The 14,987-nt window shown below is 38.7% G+C and overlaps 1 protein-coding gene across 3 annotated transcripts in view; it reads right to left on the bottom strand.

Annotated features, from left to right (window-relative positions):
• Positions 1 to 2,607: 2,607 nt before the first annotated feature.
• GPRIN3 (GPRIN family member 3) overlaps positions 2,608 to 14,987 on the bottom strand; it is a 66,632-nt gene continuing 54,252 nt past the window's right edge. For 2 of the 3 annotated variants that reach the window (XM_019464446.2, XM_019464455.2), the window contains exon 2: positions 2,608 to 13,994. In XM_019464446.2, coding sequence (XP_019319991.2) covers positions 11,553 to 13,880 — 2,328 coding nt within the window. In that variant the 5' untranslated portion in view covers positions 13,881 to 13,994 and the 3' untranslated portion in view covers positions 2,608 to 11,552. The remainder of the gene's footprint in view (positions 13,995 to 14,987) is intronic. The other variant, XM_053901395.1, reaches the window with a different exon arrangement.

Below are 14,987 nucleotides of genomic sequence, written 5' to 3'. Positions count from 1 at the left end.
ACACACATAAATACATATATATATACATAAATACATATCTATACACATAAAAGATGTAGGGAAATATACACACACACACACACACACACACACACACACACATATAAAGTTTGCGAAGTAGAAGAAAATGGCAAAATGCCAGCCTTTTTGTAATTGAGTGATAAAGTTCAAGCAAAGAAGAAAGCAAATCTCAAAGGAGTAGGGGAGATAAATGACATTTTGTTTTGCCTATGTTATTTGATCCACACAATTTTGCAAAGTAGGTACTGTTATCCTCAACTCACAGATGAATGTGCTGAGTCTCAAAAAGACTAGATGACTTGGACAAGGAATTTGGCTTTAAAGCTGAAATTTGAACCCAGTTTTCCTTGGTTCTAAGACTGGGTATTTACTACTATATCCCTTTGAACATCCAATTTATATGTCTCAAGTATCTGCCATTGAAAAAAATTGGCTGAAAACAGTGTGCATTTATATGCAAAACCTCCCAAGAGTGAAGACATACGTGCAAGTGCCCAGCGGAATGTTTGGCACATAGCTATTATCCTTTGTATTGACTTTGGGCAAAAAGAACATAGGTAACAGGAAAATACTTTCCAGGCCTTTAAGAAATCTTACCTTGCTTCTAAACACCTGTAATATCTTTGACAATGACATTCTGCTTAGTTTTTTTTTAATTTTATTTAAAAAATTTTTTTAATGCGTATTTATTTTTGAGACAGAGAGAGACAGAGTGTGAACTGGGGAAGGTCAGAGAGAGAGGGAGACACAAAATCTGAAGCAGGCTCCAGGCTCTGAGCTGTCAGCACAGAGCCCGATGTGGGCTTGAACTCACAGACCGTGAGATCATGACCTGAACTGAAGTCAGAAGCTCAACCGACAGATCCACCCAGGCACCCCTGCTTAGTTTTTTTTTTTTTGTTTGTTTTTTTTTTTTTTTAATGGCAGGCCAAGGTTCCTGTGCTGTTTGATTAAGAGGTGTCAAGTGGGAATTAAAAAAAAAAAAAGATGTAGAGAAATAATCATCCTTGAGATGCCAGTACTCCCACCAGAAATCTTTCAAGCACTTTCAGCTTCTATCCTGACAATTTGAATTTCAACTATCTTAGTCCTCTATGCTATATTTAGAAAAACCGGCTGCAGAACATTAACATAGTTCTAAGGGTCTAAAGAGTTTAGAACTCTGTAAATTAGCTGACTGATAGTCTAGGGTGGTGTTGAGGAAAATTAAACAATGTTGGTATTCATGAGTTCATTAAGTATGGGTGGTAGACTGAACGTGATCCTATGTGGTTTACAAAGAAAGACTTCACAGGAAACAAGAAATATTTTGAGTCCACAATCAGTCCAGTGAAGCCAGATTAAGCTATGAAGGTTGCTCTTGTATTTACTACTCAGCATTACAGATGTGGATGGGTGAGAACAGTGGCTGGAAATGTCATCTAAGGAGACAAGCGTCTGGTTAGTGGAACAGAAACAGCTACAGGCATAAGACAAACTATCTCAGCCCCCTGAGGACCTTTGTGTGATCTAACTTTCCACAAATAGTATTTATATCTTTGGAAACACATGAAGTTTAACTTTTAATGGCAGCTCTATTTTAGGCCAAAATAGTGTGTACTTATATACACAGTAGTTGGAAGTTTTTTTTATTTAAAAAATTTTTAGTTTATTTATTTTTTGAGAGAGAGAGAGAGAGAGAGAGAGAGAGCAGGGGAGGGGCAGAGAGAGAGGGAGAGAGAGAGAGAGTCCCAAGCAGGTTCTGCAGTGTCAGGGTAGAGCATGGTATGGGGCTTGAACTCATGAACTGTTGAGTTCACACCCCGAGCCGAAATCAAGAGTCAGATGCTTAACCAACTGAGCCACCCAGGCACCCCAGAGTAGTTGGAAGTTTTGAAAGAATCACTGTTTAAAGTATATAGAAATTTTACTAAGTTATTTTTGAGAGTTGGGGTTCATAAATCTTACACCTCTCCCACTCTACAGTTTCTTGATGAAGATAGATTCAAGGAGGCACAAAGAAATCCAATGATAGTGTTAGTTTTATAATGATTAAGCTAGATTGGAGGACATGGCTAGACTTTCCATCTTCTTCTAGGAACTTAGACCACAGGATCCCAACTTATTTACCCAGGAGTAGGCAGAGAGGCTGAAACTACACAGCATACACCTGGATGACCCTGGGCAGGAGGCCGCTAAGCCTAGATGTGACATAATATAAGCTTGAATACAGGTGCTCTGTGCCACCACAAGAGCTGATGCACCCTGTACCTCCATGCCCTCCTGTATTTCCATGAATGTCAAGCTCTTATCACTTTCACCAAGCCAAGAGCAAAAGTATGCACACACGCACACACACACACGCTATATCATCAAGAGCAGGAAAAAAAATCACTGCTTCTCATCTGCAGGTGTTGTTGATTCTATGGGAATTCTATTTTAATCAAAGGAAAAAAAAACCCTTTCATTGTAAATACTTTCAGCTCCACTGTAGATTTCTAGCAGAAGTGTGTCACGTTAAAAATCAATTGATTCTAAACGTCTAGGGCTAAAATAACACTTTTGACAGCAGTGCAAAAGCAACAACAACAAAAAGAACAAAGTAAATTTGAATCTCTATTATGTTTATTATGGAAAATGAAATGCAAAAAATCATACTTAAAATTTTTTGAGGGTAAAACAAAGTCATCCGTTGAATTTCCTTCCTTCCTTCATTCAAAAATCAAATTCAAAATGAGAGCAGAAGTGTATAAATTCCAAAATCCTGATCTATCCTTATTTAAATCCTAATATTCCATATTTTTTTCTAGGAAATAAAATTTTATTGGTAGGTCAATTTCTGGAGGATGGGGACTTTCTTGAATAAACCATTTTATGACTTTCATATATAGACATCATGAAAAGATATAAATTTAGATTCTAATATTGATACATTCATAAATGGAATTTCACTTTGAGTACTACTGTTTTTTTCAGAGATTTAACATTATACTACACTTTTGGTCTTTCTCAGCTGAGTATTGACACACACAAATGATTTTCACATTGACAGCTATAATTTTTCTGGGTGGCATTTAAATTAATATACATCGTCCAAAATAATTACACAAATTTATCTTTTAAGCAACAGTAAATATTGACAAACATCAAGATTTCACATATTCTGCTCTTATAAACAAGTATGGTTTTAGTAGTTTAAAAACACAGCCAGCTATAGTTACAGTGTTCTTATGATTGGTTAGCCTTTTATTTTTATCTAAGATACAAAGATGGCACATTAATTCTCCAAAACATAAATACATATTAAATATTATTAACTTTCTACTGAGAAATGGTTATATTTGCACTTTGCCACATGGAGTTCTCTATTAATGGAAACTCATATACCATTTATATCTTCAACCTAATACCCAGGCAACATAATTTTTAGTGTCAAGGAATCAGGGTCAAATTACATTAGATTTTAGGAACCAGATCAGACTTTTTGATCTCTAATAGAGTATTTCCTTTTAGGAAAAATGAGAGAAACTCAAACATCATTTCACTGATTAGAATTGTGATAAGTTGACAAGTGTTGTCCAGTGTTGACATTTGCTGGCTAATGTCTCTCATCTTGTTATCTAGTCCACACAGTATTACCTGTTATCAATAATAGGAATTTACTTGAGTCCACTTGACGGAACTCCCAAATGCTCATATTCTATTATCCTGCCAACATCATCTGTAATTTAAAAAAAAAAAAACAAAAAACAACTTTTACTCTTTGACTTCTCTTTGGTGTTGCTAAACATCATTTTGCTTATCTCAAGAGAATGCGTACAATCATTTTCCTCTTCAAGGGATCATATACTGTTTTGAAACCTATGGATAGATCTCTAAAAAAAAGGTAGGGCTTTTATCAGCCTGTGCAAATAAACACACGAATAAATGTACAAATGGAGCCTACAAAAAAAACATAATTGATTTTCCCCAGTGTTTGTCATTTCCAGATGTAAAATTAGGTGCTTAAAGAACAGCATTAAACCTTTGAAGGTGCTCAGGTACCAGTCTATGACAATAACTAGATTTTCATAGTGAGGCAGGGCTTTCCTAAGCACCAAATCTGCTACCTGGGAGTATAACACCATTTAACGGGGAGCATTTGATCCCATGTTAATGTATAGAAAACAGAACAGTCATGGAAAGATGCAGTTTTCAATTGTTTTAATTTGTAATTTATTTAAATATTAACAGTATGAATGAAATGCATTTATGTGTGTATATATATGTGGGTAAGCTATTTACAGTTATGCCATGTATACATTTTTATGTGTAGAAAATGAAAATACTCATTGATTAGCCCTTTTGAGGCTTTTGAACAACTGTTTCGTTTTCCTGCTTTCGTACAACTCTTTGAGGATTTAGGTTAATTCATACAAGGTATGTACACAATCACACCCATAGCATGTACATCCTAGTCACACACTTACCACGGAGAGGATGTGTGAGGAATGTAAATCATGCCAGTGGTCAAAGAACTGACCTTACCTGTGACTAATGGCATGGTTAATTAACCTGGCAGATTTAGTAACATGCCAGTGTATTGCCAATGTATTCAGCCTTTGTGATAATTATGTTACCTACTCTCAGAAATGATAAAACACACACACACACACACACACACACACACACACACACAACAGCCCTTTCTGACCTTCAGAAATGAAAGGACAAATTCTGTTACTGAATACACATGTACACTTCTGTTGGCTTTATTCATTTTCATACATGTGCCTACCCGATGACAGAACTTGGTTTTGAAATGGGACACGGCATGTTTTTTTTTCCTACACATAGAAAGAGAAAACCAACCACTCACAGACTATACACACTTACAAAATGTATTGACATACCACAACCGGCTACAGTATTATGCACAACATATTGTTCACATGTTAGTACAGCAGAGATAAATACATTGAGGAATTTAGGAATTATTAGTATATTTCTTTCTTGAGTTTTCAGGTCAGGCCCTGTTGACCTTTCTCAGCCTCAGGAAAGCTATGTCCAGATGTCCTTAAAATAAAAATTAGTCTCTCCTCTCCTCTAGGGATTGAGGAGCATGACTGTAATACTGCAATCTTCTGATTTACCAACATCAGTTTAAGATGTGATGGAAAACATTATGAAAAATAATTTACTCAAAGATGTGGCCTAAAAGAAGCATTTAGGAATCTCAGCTAAAATCATTAAGAGATCCTGATAAACATGAGTAAGCTCCTTCTACCCACCCATTCAACATAGTTTGCTTTGTACAGTCTTCACGTGATATTAAAGCAATGATATAAAACAGAAAAATCATTTATCCACTTAGAAGCTTTGCTAAAAAATAGGCAATCTAATTTTTTAAAGTAACAAAGAGTAATGCTAGTAGTAATGTTAAAAAGCAAGCCATAATTTTCACCCTGCAAATCAGTGGATGACATCCCCGCATCATAAGAGATCAAGAAAGAAGTTAGCATTTCTCTCCCACTTATTTCTCCTTAACACATGTAAATCACTAGGTTATTTCTCATCATAATTCTCACCATGCTGGTTGATGATTTGTATCATTTTATGAAATGTAAAATAGTGACTTATTTTTTTGCAGCCAATTGATTTTGAGCTTGAACTGAAAAAAGGGCTAGTATTTAGAAACGCCCATCTGGAATATCATTTTCTGTAAGGCATTATTTGAGGCCCTTTTTGATATGAGTACTCATGTTTTAGTTATTTTACATTTGGGAACACATTTTTTTCATAGCTAAGGCTGGTAATCCTCTAGGCAGAATTAACTGAATTGCTTTGCTACGTGCAAGTGTCCAGGAAGAGTAATTACTATATATTTAACCCCTCTGTTTCAACAAAGTTTCTGGTTGGATCTATCTTGAATTTTAAGCTAGCAAGACTTTTTGACTCCTTTTTCGTCTTGGCTAGCATTAAGACAGAGATGTTACCTTATCTCTACTAATGTCCACCGGCGCTGTATCTCTTTATAGAGCTCCTAAACACGTTTTTCGAGCAAGAAAGCAGAAATTATGCCTTCGCTTGTTTTATCTTGTGGGTTATAGTCAGTCTTCACGGAGCAAACCATATTACATAACGGTGTGCTCGTATAGATGCACTTGCTGGTATAACTGCCTCTTTTTGGCACATTATTGCTTGGCTTTAATTTCATTTTCAACAGTCTTTATTCTCATGATGAGTATCTGAGATTTCTGGGTCTTAAAAAAATAACAAACTTGTGAATAACATCTTGTTGCACCATTCTGGCCTCCATAGTCATTTCACCAAGGCCCATGGTTATTTAAATGTTCTTTATAATTATCTTCACCTTGACTTAACTAATAGTCAACAGTAATTTTTCAGGATTTTTTGTTGTTTCTATCTACACATATATACAGATGTATCGGATTTACTTTGAGAGGTTATTTGGTTGTGGCAAGTGAGTAGTTTAGCTGGTGAGTGTTCACAGTTAAGAGTAGCTGTAATGACCTCTGGCAGATGTCACTGATTACTTGTGAGACAGAATTTTTCCACCTCAATCCATCTTCATTTATGTCCTTGGTCATCGCAAATAAAGTTTATCTTATTTCTGCAGCCAAGGAGAATTTTTTTTTCCCAAGAGCAGGATAAATTTCATGGAAATGTTTCAGTATTTACAAGACTATTTTTTCCCCCTTTGCAAAAATGTCTAAAATTTTGTAGACATCCTTAAGCCTGTGTGTCTGCAAAGATGACATTTATAATTACTCATCCAGTTGCAGAATTCCATTAAGAAGGCTATAGTTACAAGAATGGACAGGAGATTTAGCGTATCACCTGTTATCTGCCAGGTGGCAGCAGCTGACCCACATTTGGAGAGATTCAACCAAAAGGGCCACACACAGCATCAAAGAACGTTGCTCACAGAAAACAAAATGCTCGAATATCAATATAAAATAGCAAACACTGAAGCAGACCTGGACAAGACTTCTGATTCACTGTGTAGACAAAACAGGGGTGGGGACAAGATGGTCAGCTCAATTATCCAAGATACTGCTGAGTTCACTGTATTATCATCACAAAGGGAAATTCACAGGCTTCAATTCTCAAATACCGTTTAGGACAAAGCAGGAGAGAGTAAACAGTATCATCTCCATGGCAGCATCGTAGCCGATTAGTAAATCAGACAGGAAGAGGCCCACACAAGGCTACAAGTGCCCAAGTGTCAGTAAAAACACATATACATATATGCAAACCTTATCCTAATGTATTGTTTTTCTTTATACTGATTCTTAAAAAGTAGACAAGAGATGTGGTGAATTATCTGGTACTAGAAATGGACCACTTTTTTAACACTTGCACAATATGTAGGAGGAATAGAAGATAATTTCTCACATTTTGGCAGCAAAACAGTAACAGTGGATACAGCAAAGGCCAAACAATTTACATTAACAGCATACTCATATATATCCTCTGTAAACAAAGTGTAAAGTCACAGGATATTATATTCTTCATGTGGTATATACAGGTATTCTCAGAATGATGGGAACTCCTAGAAATGAGAGAAATAACATTAGAATAAGCTAGGAACAATAAAACCTCAATACTCTCAGGATGCAACCAAAAGTCATTTCCTTTTTCTGTTTTCTAGTTGAAAATGACAAGCTCCTATTAGAGATTTGGTCTCCAAATTCAGCCTCTAGGGTATATGTTACACATGCATATTCACTACAGTTTGTTTAAATTTTGAGATGTAAGCTATAACGTGAAGAATACTGGTGTCCAAAGTACCAATTATCAGACAATTCTGAAGATTAAGAAGTCATCAAAAATCAAATTATATCGACATAGCTGAACTTGTCAAGGTAGGAAAACACACTAATATATTTTATAAATATTTCATTTTGGACGCAAACAAAAAGGATTCTCCGACCTAACAAAATGTTAAACTTATGCCATTGGTCCAAAACATAAACATAGAGCAGTTGGTCTGTGGCACCAAAGCCAGTAATCCAGAAGGACATAATTAGAAAAGCACTGATGATAAACATATGACAGCTCAAGCGGTGCCATTTTTCTTGTGGTCATTAAAATAGAAAAATCGACATTTAAATTAAAATTCTAGTATTCACTGGGTAAGCCATAAAGCCTCTTAACACTGTAAATATTTCATTATCTTCCAGACACTGTGTTCTAATTCATCTCTCTTATACTACTTGCTTAAGAAATATTTTATATTTCCTCCATATATCTCAATGATTAAAAAGCATGTTTTTAATTTTCTCTTTAACGTGTTATTTATTTTTGAGACAGAGAGAGACAGAGCATGAACGGGGGAGGGTCAGAGAGAGGGAGACACAGAATCTGAAACAGGCTCAGGCTCTGAGCTGTCAGCACAGAGCCCGACGCGGGGCTCGAACTCATGGACCGTGAGATCATGACCTGAGCCGAAGTCGGCCGCTTAACCGACTGAGCCACCCAGGCACCCCTGATTAAAAAACATTTAAAAGGAACAGAACATCTAAAAGAAATTAAGGCCAAAAACAATTTTCAACCTGCTATGTCATGCAGCCAGGCTAAGAAATAGCCCAACAAATTCAAAGAATCTGCTATGAAAGCTGTTTTCCACTTCCATTTTGTTGAACCAACCTAAGGAGTCACGAATGATGTGCTGCATGTCAATGTTGTGTCACAGATCGAAGTGAGGGAAAATTTTCAGGTTAAGGTTTTATGGTATGAGTACTTGGAGTGTCATAAAGCAAAAGCATGGCTTGTCTTCAGGAGGCTTCATTATTTACCCACTCGGTGGTCTTTTCCTTACTGTTTTGAAAAGCTGTTCCTTCTTTAAGATTCAATACACAACTAAACGAGAAAAGTTTTATACTATTTTATGACAAGCTCTAGAGTGTGGCAGAAGTAAAGGTGAAAAGTAAAAAAACAAAAATAAAGATTAAGAAGGAAAGGCTAGTTCCAGTACCAAAGAAAACCAAAGTTACTAAATCAGATCTTAGGTTTTACTATGAGAGGCACGCTGCAACGTTACATTTACTTTTAAGTAACTTAATGTGATTTTCTTTTAATTTAATGTGCGACAAAGGTCTACAACTCTCTTAGGCCTCTGCCTCATTTTTAACTTGAGCTATTTACAATTTATAAGCTTACATTTATAATTTATAAATGTATAATTATACATTTCTAATTTCAGTATTTCTAATTCACGTGGTTACTCTAACCTCATAAGAATAAATATTACTACCAGATGCTAAATTCTTCCTTTCCCCCTATTTTAATGCAGGAACAGCCTGTTCTGGCCCTTCCCTACACAGCCGAGGATTACCTGGGGCCCACCCATCTGGAGCGGGCGCTGCTGACAGCTGCTACTGTGTACACAGGGTGTTCTCTGTGTGTACACAGCACGTATGCCAACGTGTGAGGGAGACAGGCAGTGAGGAAGGGGTAGGAGGGACACGACACCCTGGCAAAAGCATCTCCAACAGAAGCCACACGAACACTACTACAAACGGGTATTCGAGGCCAAAGAGAGAATTTTAGACTACATCTCTGATCCTTAACAGTAATTTGATTGATAATCTGATGGCAATTTCTACTGTAGGTAGTATTCTTAATAAGGGCCAGTTGGTAAGAAATGGGAAAATGTGCCTAATTAAAAAATTCAAAGGGTGGCTCCAAATGTAACCACTGTGATTTTACCATTCTTAGGCTCTAAGAGTACTGGGGCTGCAGTCCATTTATGCAGTTGTCATCTACGGTCCTATTGCTTTCAAAGAAACCAGGGGCTATTTACTAATTTGGGTTGTGCTCCGTTTAGCATGTGGTGTTAAAGCTCAGGCACAAAAGATTTTTCCCTATATGCTCAGAATCTGCAAAAGAGAATTAACAAAAATAGAAGCCAAAACAGAGGTTTTGAGTTTACTGCACAAACGCCATTTATGCGTCACCAGAGAGAGAGAATACATGGATAGATGCTCTTTTCTGGCTCATCGAGGGGAATGAGCTCAGAGAAGGCAACCAGGGAGCACCCCTTCCACATTTAACAATCTGGCTTTGTAAATGTAAGGTGGAGACGAACAATCTCCCTACATGAATCTAGGAGGGGAAACTTTTCCAGAGCCCTGCCTCATCTCCCTTTTCCACACCCCTCCAACTCTCAAGCCACTACTGGTCATCCCAGCCCAGTACCCTGCAAGACACTCATGGGTACAAATGAAAAGCTCCTCTTCTGGAGTCAGGTGAGCGCTGAGCTCAAACAGGTGCCTATGGTTTCAAAATCTATAGCCCACTAGAAGCTCAAACCAGGTTTTAGTAAGGGCCTTTTTTTTTTTTTTTTTTTTTTTTACTGGGTTTGAAGGATGAGACACAATGGTATTTCTGTTAAAATCAGTAAGTTGACAGAGGCTACCTTTTTACTACAGATGAGAAATTTAAGCAATTAGATGATATTAGTCTACCTACAAAAACATGAGAAGTTTGTGTTCTATTTGGTGTTCACTACATTTTCTATTAGAAGCTACTGCATAAGCAAGTCAAAAGGAAAACACAAACTGCATCCCGTTTATAGGAGTTGAAATTAGACCCATTGCTTTTGTTACTTCCTTTTTTTGACACAGAAAAGGTTTCAACACAGAAACCTTAACACTCTCAGCAGAATGTTTTTGGAGAACACCTGTACTACACAAACTTTAGTATACTTAATAATTTGATGACTCTTTCCAAGAATTCAGTTGCATGTACTTCCTCTAAAGAAATAGAAATTTCATCTCGTCAGAATCATAGAGATGCCCCTTGCCTTCAGTGCAGGAAAATCTGTAGATATAAATTCAAGTTTTACGTGGGCAGTATTCATATTCAAAAGCTCAGCTAATTTTCCTAACATAACTTTCTTACATTTGTTGACGATATAACAAGGTTTACCAAAACAGTTATCTGCAGATGTTGACAAATATTAATTCATTTGGTATTGTATGCATTTAAATGCTTTTCCTTAATGTCATCTGGCTGAAGAGCAAGTAGAATTTATTTCACAGTTTTACATTATAGTTCTTATCATCTACTTAAATTCTGTGTGGTAATAGCATTCTTATTGCAATATGACTAGAAAGTATAACAGTATTTTTGCTAGTTTTAATATTAAGCAGGGATTTTAATGGAAACACCACAGTGTGATATGTTGAGGCAGTAATACAAAGTGACACGTATTTAATGATAGTGCTAGTTCTATAAGTAACATCATATTAAAAAATCCAGTGAATGTTATTTCCTCTTAATTAGGGTCATTAACCTTCAGTGGAGCTTTCTTCTTTTCTTTTGTTCTTTCTTTCAAATTGAAATGATATTTTTATTTATGGAGCCCCAATCAAAGGACCCAACAATTCTTAATAGCAACTTCCAATAGTTGATTCTTGCTTGCTTGTCTTCCTGGTCTCTCCAAAAAAACAAAAAACAAAAAACAAAAACTAAGTAAGCTTTGACAAATAGAGACACTTAGGAATACCATAAATATACACAAGGGTTCCCATACACATTCCCTTTCAGTCTAGCACAGAAGAAGGGGCAGGACGAACACAGCAGTTGGGGCGTCGAAAGTTCTGCAGCATGGACTGTAAAACACTGTGCTGCCTTCCTTTGAGCTTTTTATTTGAAGAAGTATCTGAGGAAATGGATCTCCGGGTCTGGCTGTTTTGAGCTTTGATTAATTTCTCATGTTCCCTGATTTGTCTTTGTAGATGGTTCTGGATTGCAATACCCAGGGACTCTGGGTCCAGGGAGGCACCATACACTTCCCAGGTCATGCCCTGCTCATCCCACACGACGTCCCTGACACGCTTGGACTGTTTCAACTGCAGCTTGGAGTCGGTGGCCAGCTGCTTTTTCTTCTCTCCTGGGGTGAGTCCCACCTGGGCGGCAGCCGCGGTCACATTTAACTTTTGCTCCTTGAGGAACTCGCTGACTCGGCTGGCCCGCCGTGGGCTGGCTTTGACCAGGCGAGAAGGGGTCCTCTTGCCAGAACCTGGACTGGAGTCACCCATGGAATCGGATGGGAGGCTCAGGCTGGTGGCTGTCTTGGTCTGTCTATTTTCCTCCAGGGTACCCTCCTGGTTCTTCCTCACTGGGGAGGGTGTAGGACTAGCAGCTGACCCAGTGCCTCCACTTTCTTGAGATTTAGGATTGAGCAGCAGGGTTTTGGCCTCTGCCCTGGCCCTGACATCAAGGATATCGGTGCCTCTACATTCTTGTTTTACTATCTGAGGAGATGCTGGCTGCTTCTCTCTTGCATCTCCTTTGTCAGTGGGATCCAGGCTCCCGGGCTGGTTGGCTTTGTTGGCAGGACCACAAGAGTCAGAGAGTTGGCAGTCTGGGTTTGTTTCGTGACCATCTGTGGTTTTCACTGCAAACTCAGATGGCTTGGTTTCAACTTTCCTCAATTCATGATTTGTTTCGGTTTGACTTCCCGCACTGAAAGAAATCTGGTCAGTGGGGCTGGCTTTCAGGGACCTGGAATTCACACCTGAAAGCTGTTTAGAGGTGGGCTCTTCCCTTGCTGGGGTCATTCCTGCAGACCCTGTATCTTCCTTACACAGATCCTGAGTATTACCGGATGCCACGGTGATGGATGAGATCTTAAGGACCTCACTCGGTAACCTCATCAATTTGCATTCCCCTTGGAGAGCTGTGGAAACAGCGGCAGCTGCCTGGATGTGCACTTCTGGCATGATGCTGGGGCATGGACCTGACCCTTGTGGGGAGTGGATGTTGTCAGATAGCTCCAGCGTGTGGCTCCCACTGCCGCTGCCATTGCAAATGACACGCAGCTGCTCTTGTTCCAAACACTCAGGAATTGGGGTTTCCTTTAAGAATGCAGCGAGGATGCTGGGGCTGGTGGAGACTGATCTGTTCTCCACACTTGCCACTGCCTGCACCCCAGCATCTTGCCGAGCCCTGTCGGGAGCTTCCGTGACCTCACTTGCAGCTTCGTTGGTCATTGTACTTGCTTCTTTGAACCTTGACACCTGATTTTGAGGACGTGTGGAGACTTTGCTAGTGAGGTGGGGTGGTTGAGGTGTCACAGAAGTCACGGACTGGCTGTCTGAGGTGGTGGCTGAGGGCTGTTTGTTCCCTGAACATCCTTCTTCTCTCCCGGGAGAGTCACAGGACCTTGTCTGGGAGTCGCATATGGCTCCCGGCCTTGCCCCTTTGGGTTGGCCTACAGGAGACGAGGGGTGACTGAACACCTTGGCTGCTGTATTTGCAGTCTGCAGCATTCCCTGGATTGTTTTTTGAGAAGAAAAATCACAGGGCACTTGGTCTTTGCTGTTGCTCTGGGTGCTTCCCACAGGGCAATTTGACTTTTCAGGTTTTTCAAGAATCTCCCCATCCGAGGTTCTCTGTGTTTTCAGCAGAGTATCTTCAGGTCCTGATAAGGGGCTGGCATTGAGCTGGTCACCTGGGGTCACCTGGTGGGTGTGTTGGTTGGCTGGCATTGTAAATGCTTCATCTATGAGATCCTTTCCTGCTGCAGAACATGGGGCTGGTGCTGTGGGCTCACTGCTTCCTGGCAGCTGGGTTTTGTCAGAACTGCATGTAGGAGACACTTTTTCCACCTCATTGAAGACACCAGGAGAAGACATGTCTGGCTGGGTGGTCTCATGCTCAAAGGCCTGCATCAGGACCTCAGCAGCTGCACTGGGGCTGAGGTCTGGCTCTGCAGGAATGCTGGAAAGGCCATTGGTGTTCTCACACAAGACGGCTGGTGGAGACCGAGGGGAGGCAGGCTGCACTTCTCCTAGATCCTCTTCTTTTCCAGAAGCTGTGATCAAGGAAGTTTTAGCCGATCTCAAAGGGTCAGGTACAGTCCCCATGGAATTCTTCTTCAGGAAATCCTCAGAGCTCTCCCCGGAACAGTGTTCCACCTGGGAAGCAGTTTTAGCTCAGTGTAGGGACGGAGTCAGGGACGATTCCTCTGAAGGATCAATCTGTGAATCAAGGAAATAGTATGATTAACACGGTACAGCATTTAGGGGTTGAAAATACAGCAAACTGTAATTTGTACAAGATCTTATAAGCACACTAAACCTTTTCCTCGTGTATTCGTTGCTATAAAACATAGATCTTGGGAAGAAAGACTTTGAAAAAAATATTTTAATTATACAAGTATTATTTGGTACATTAGTTTCTGCTTGCATCCCATTTCTGTCTGCAAATAGGTTTTTAATGTATTTACCTAAGCATTTGATAACTACCCAAAAGTCATTTGTGTAGTCTGATTTACCAGATATCCGAAAATCCTATAAAGCTACTGTAATCAAATCAGTAAGTATTGAAATAGGCCTAAACAGATACGTGAAATAGAATATCTAGAAATAAATCCACATATAAATGAAGATTTAATATATGACAAGAGAGGCATTTCAATTTAGTGGCAAAATGATGGATTATTTAATATAAGGAGCTGGCAAACTGTTTATGCATCTGGAAGAAAATAAAGCTAGATCTTTATCTTATACCAACTCCAAAAATAAATCCTAGATGGATTTAGATAGATTAAAGGTTAAAAATGTAAAATAAGTAATTAAATAAATAAAATCCTATAAGAAAATCTAGGAACCATAAATATAATCTAGGGGCAGAGAGGGTAGGCTTCTCTTGGCAAGGGAGAAAACACACAAACTAAGAAAAACATAAGGGATTGAATAAAATCCAAAAGTTTTGTATGGCAAAAGATACCATAAACAAATACAATAGATTTGAAAAACAGATGTTTAAAATCCTAGAGGACAGGCAAAAATATCTATCATATAGCAGAAGCTCTTAAAAATTTTCAGGGAAAGAAAATAGGTCTTTGGAAAAATGGACACAGAACATGAAAATGCAGCCTGCAACATAGGAAACATGACAGTCAACAAGCTTTTGGAAAAATGATCAAATTCATCTGTAGTCAAAGAAAATGCAAATAAAGTAACAACGAG

The sequence above is a fragment of the Panthera pardus genome, unplaced genomic scaffold (assembly GCF_024362965.1).
Source record: "Panthera pardus isolate Hobbes unplaced genomic scaffold, ASM2436296v1 HiC_scaffold_13, whole genome shotgun sequence".
In the NCBI taxonomy this organism is placed as follows: Eukaryota; Metazoa; Chordata; class Mammalia; order Carnivora; family Felidae; genus Panthera; species Panthera pardus.
The sequence above is the reverse complement of the archived record's forward strand: the minus strand, read 5'-3'. Positions and strand labels throughout refer to the sequence as shown.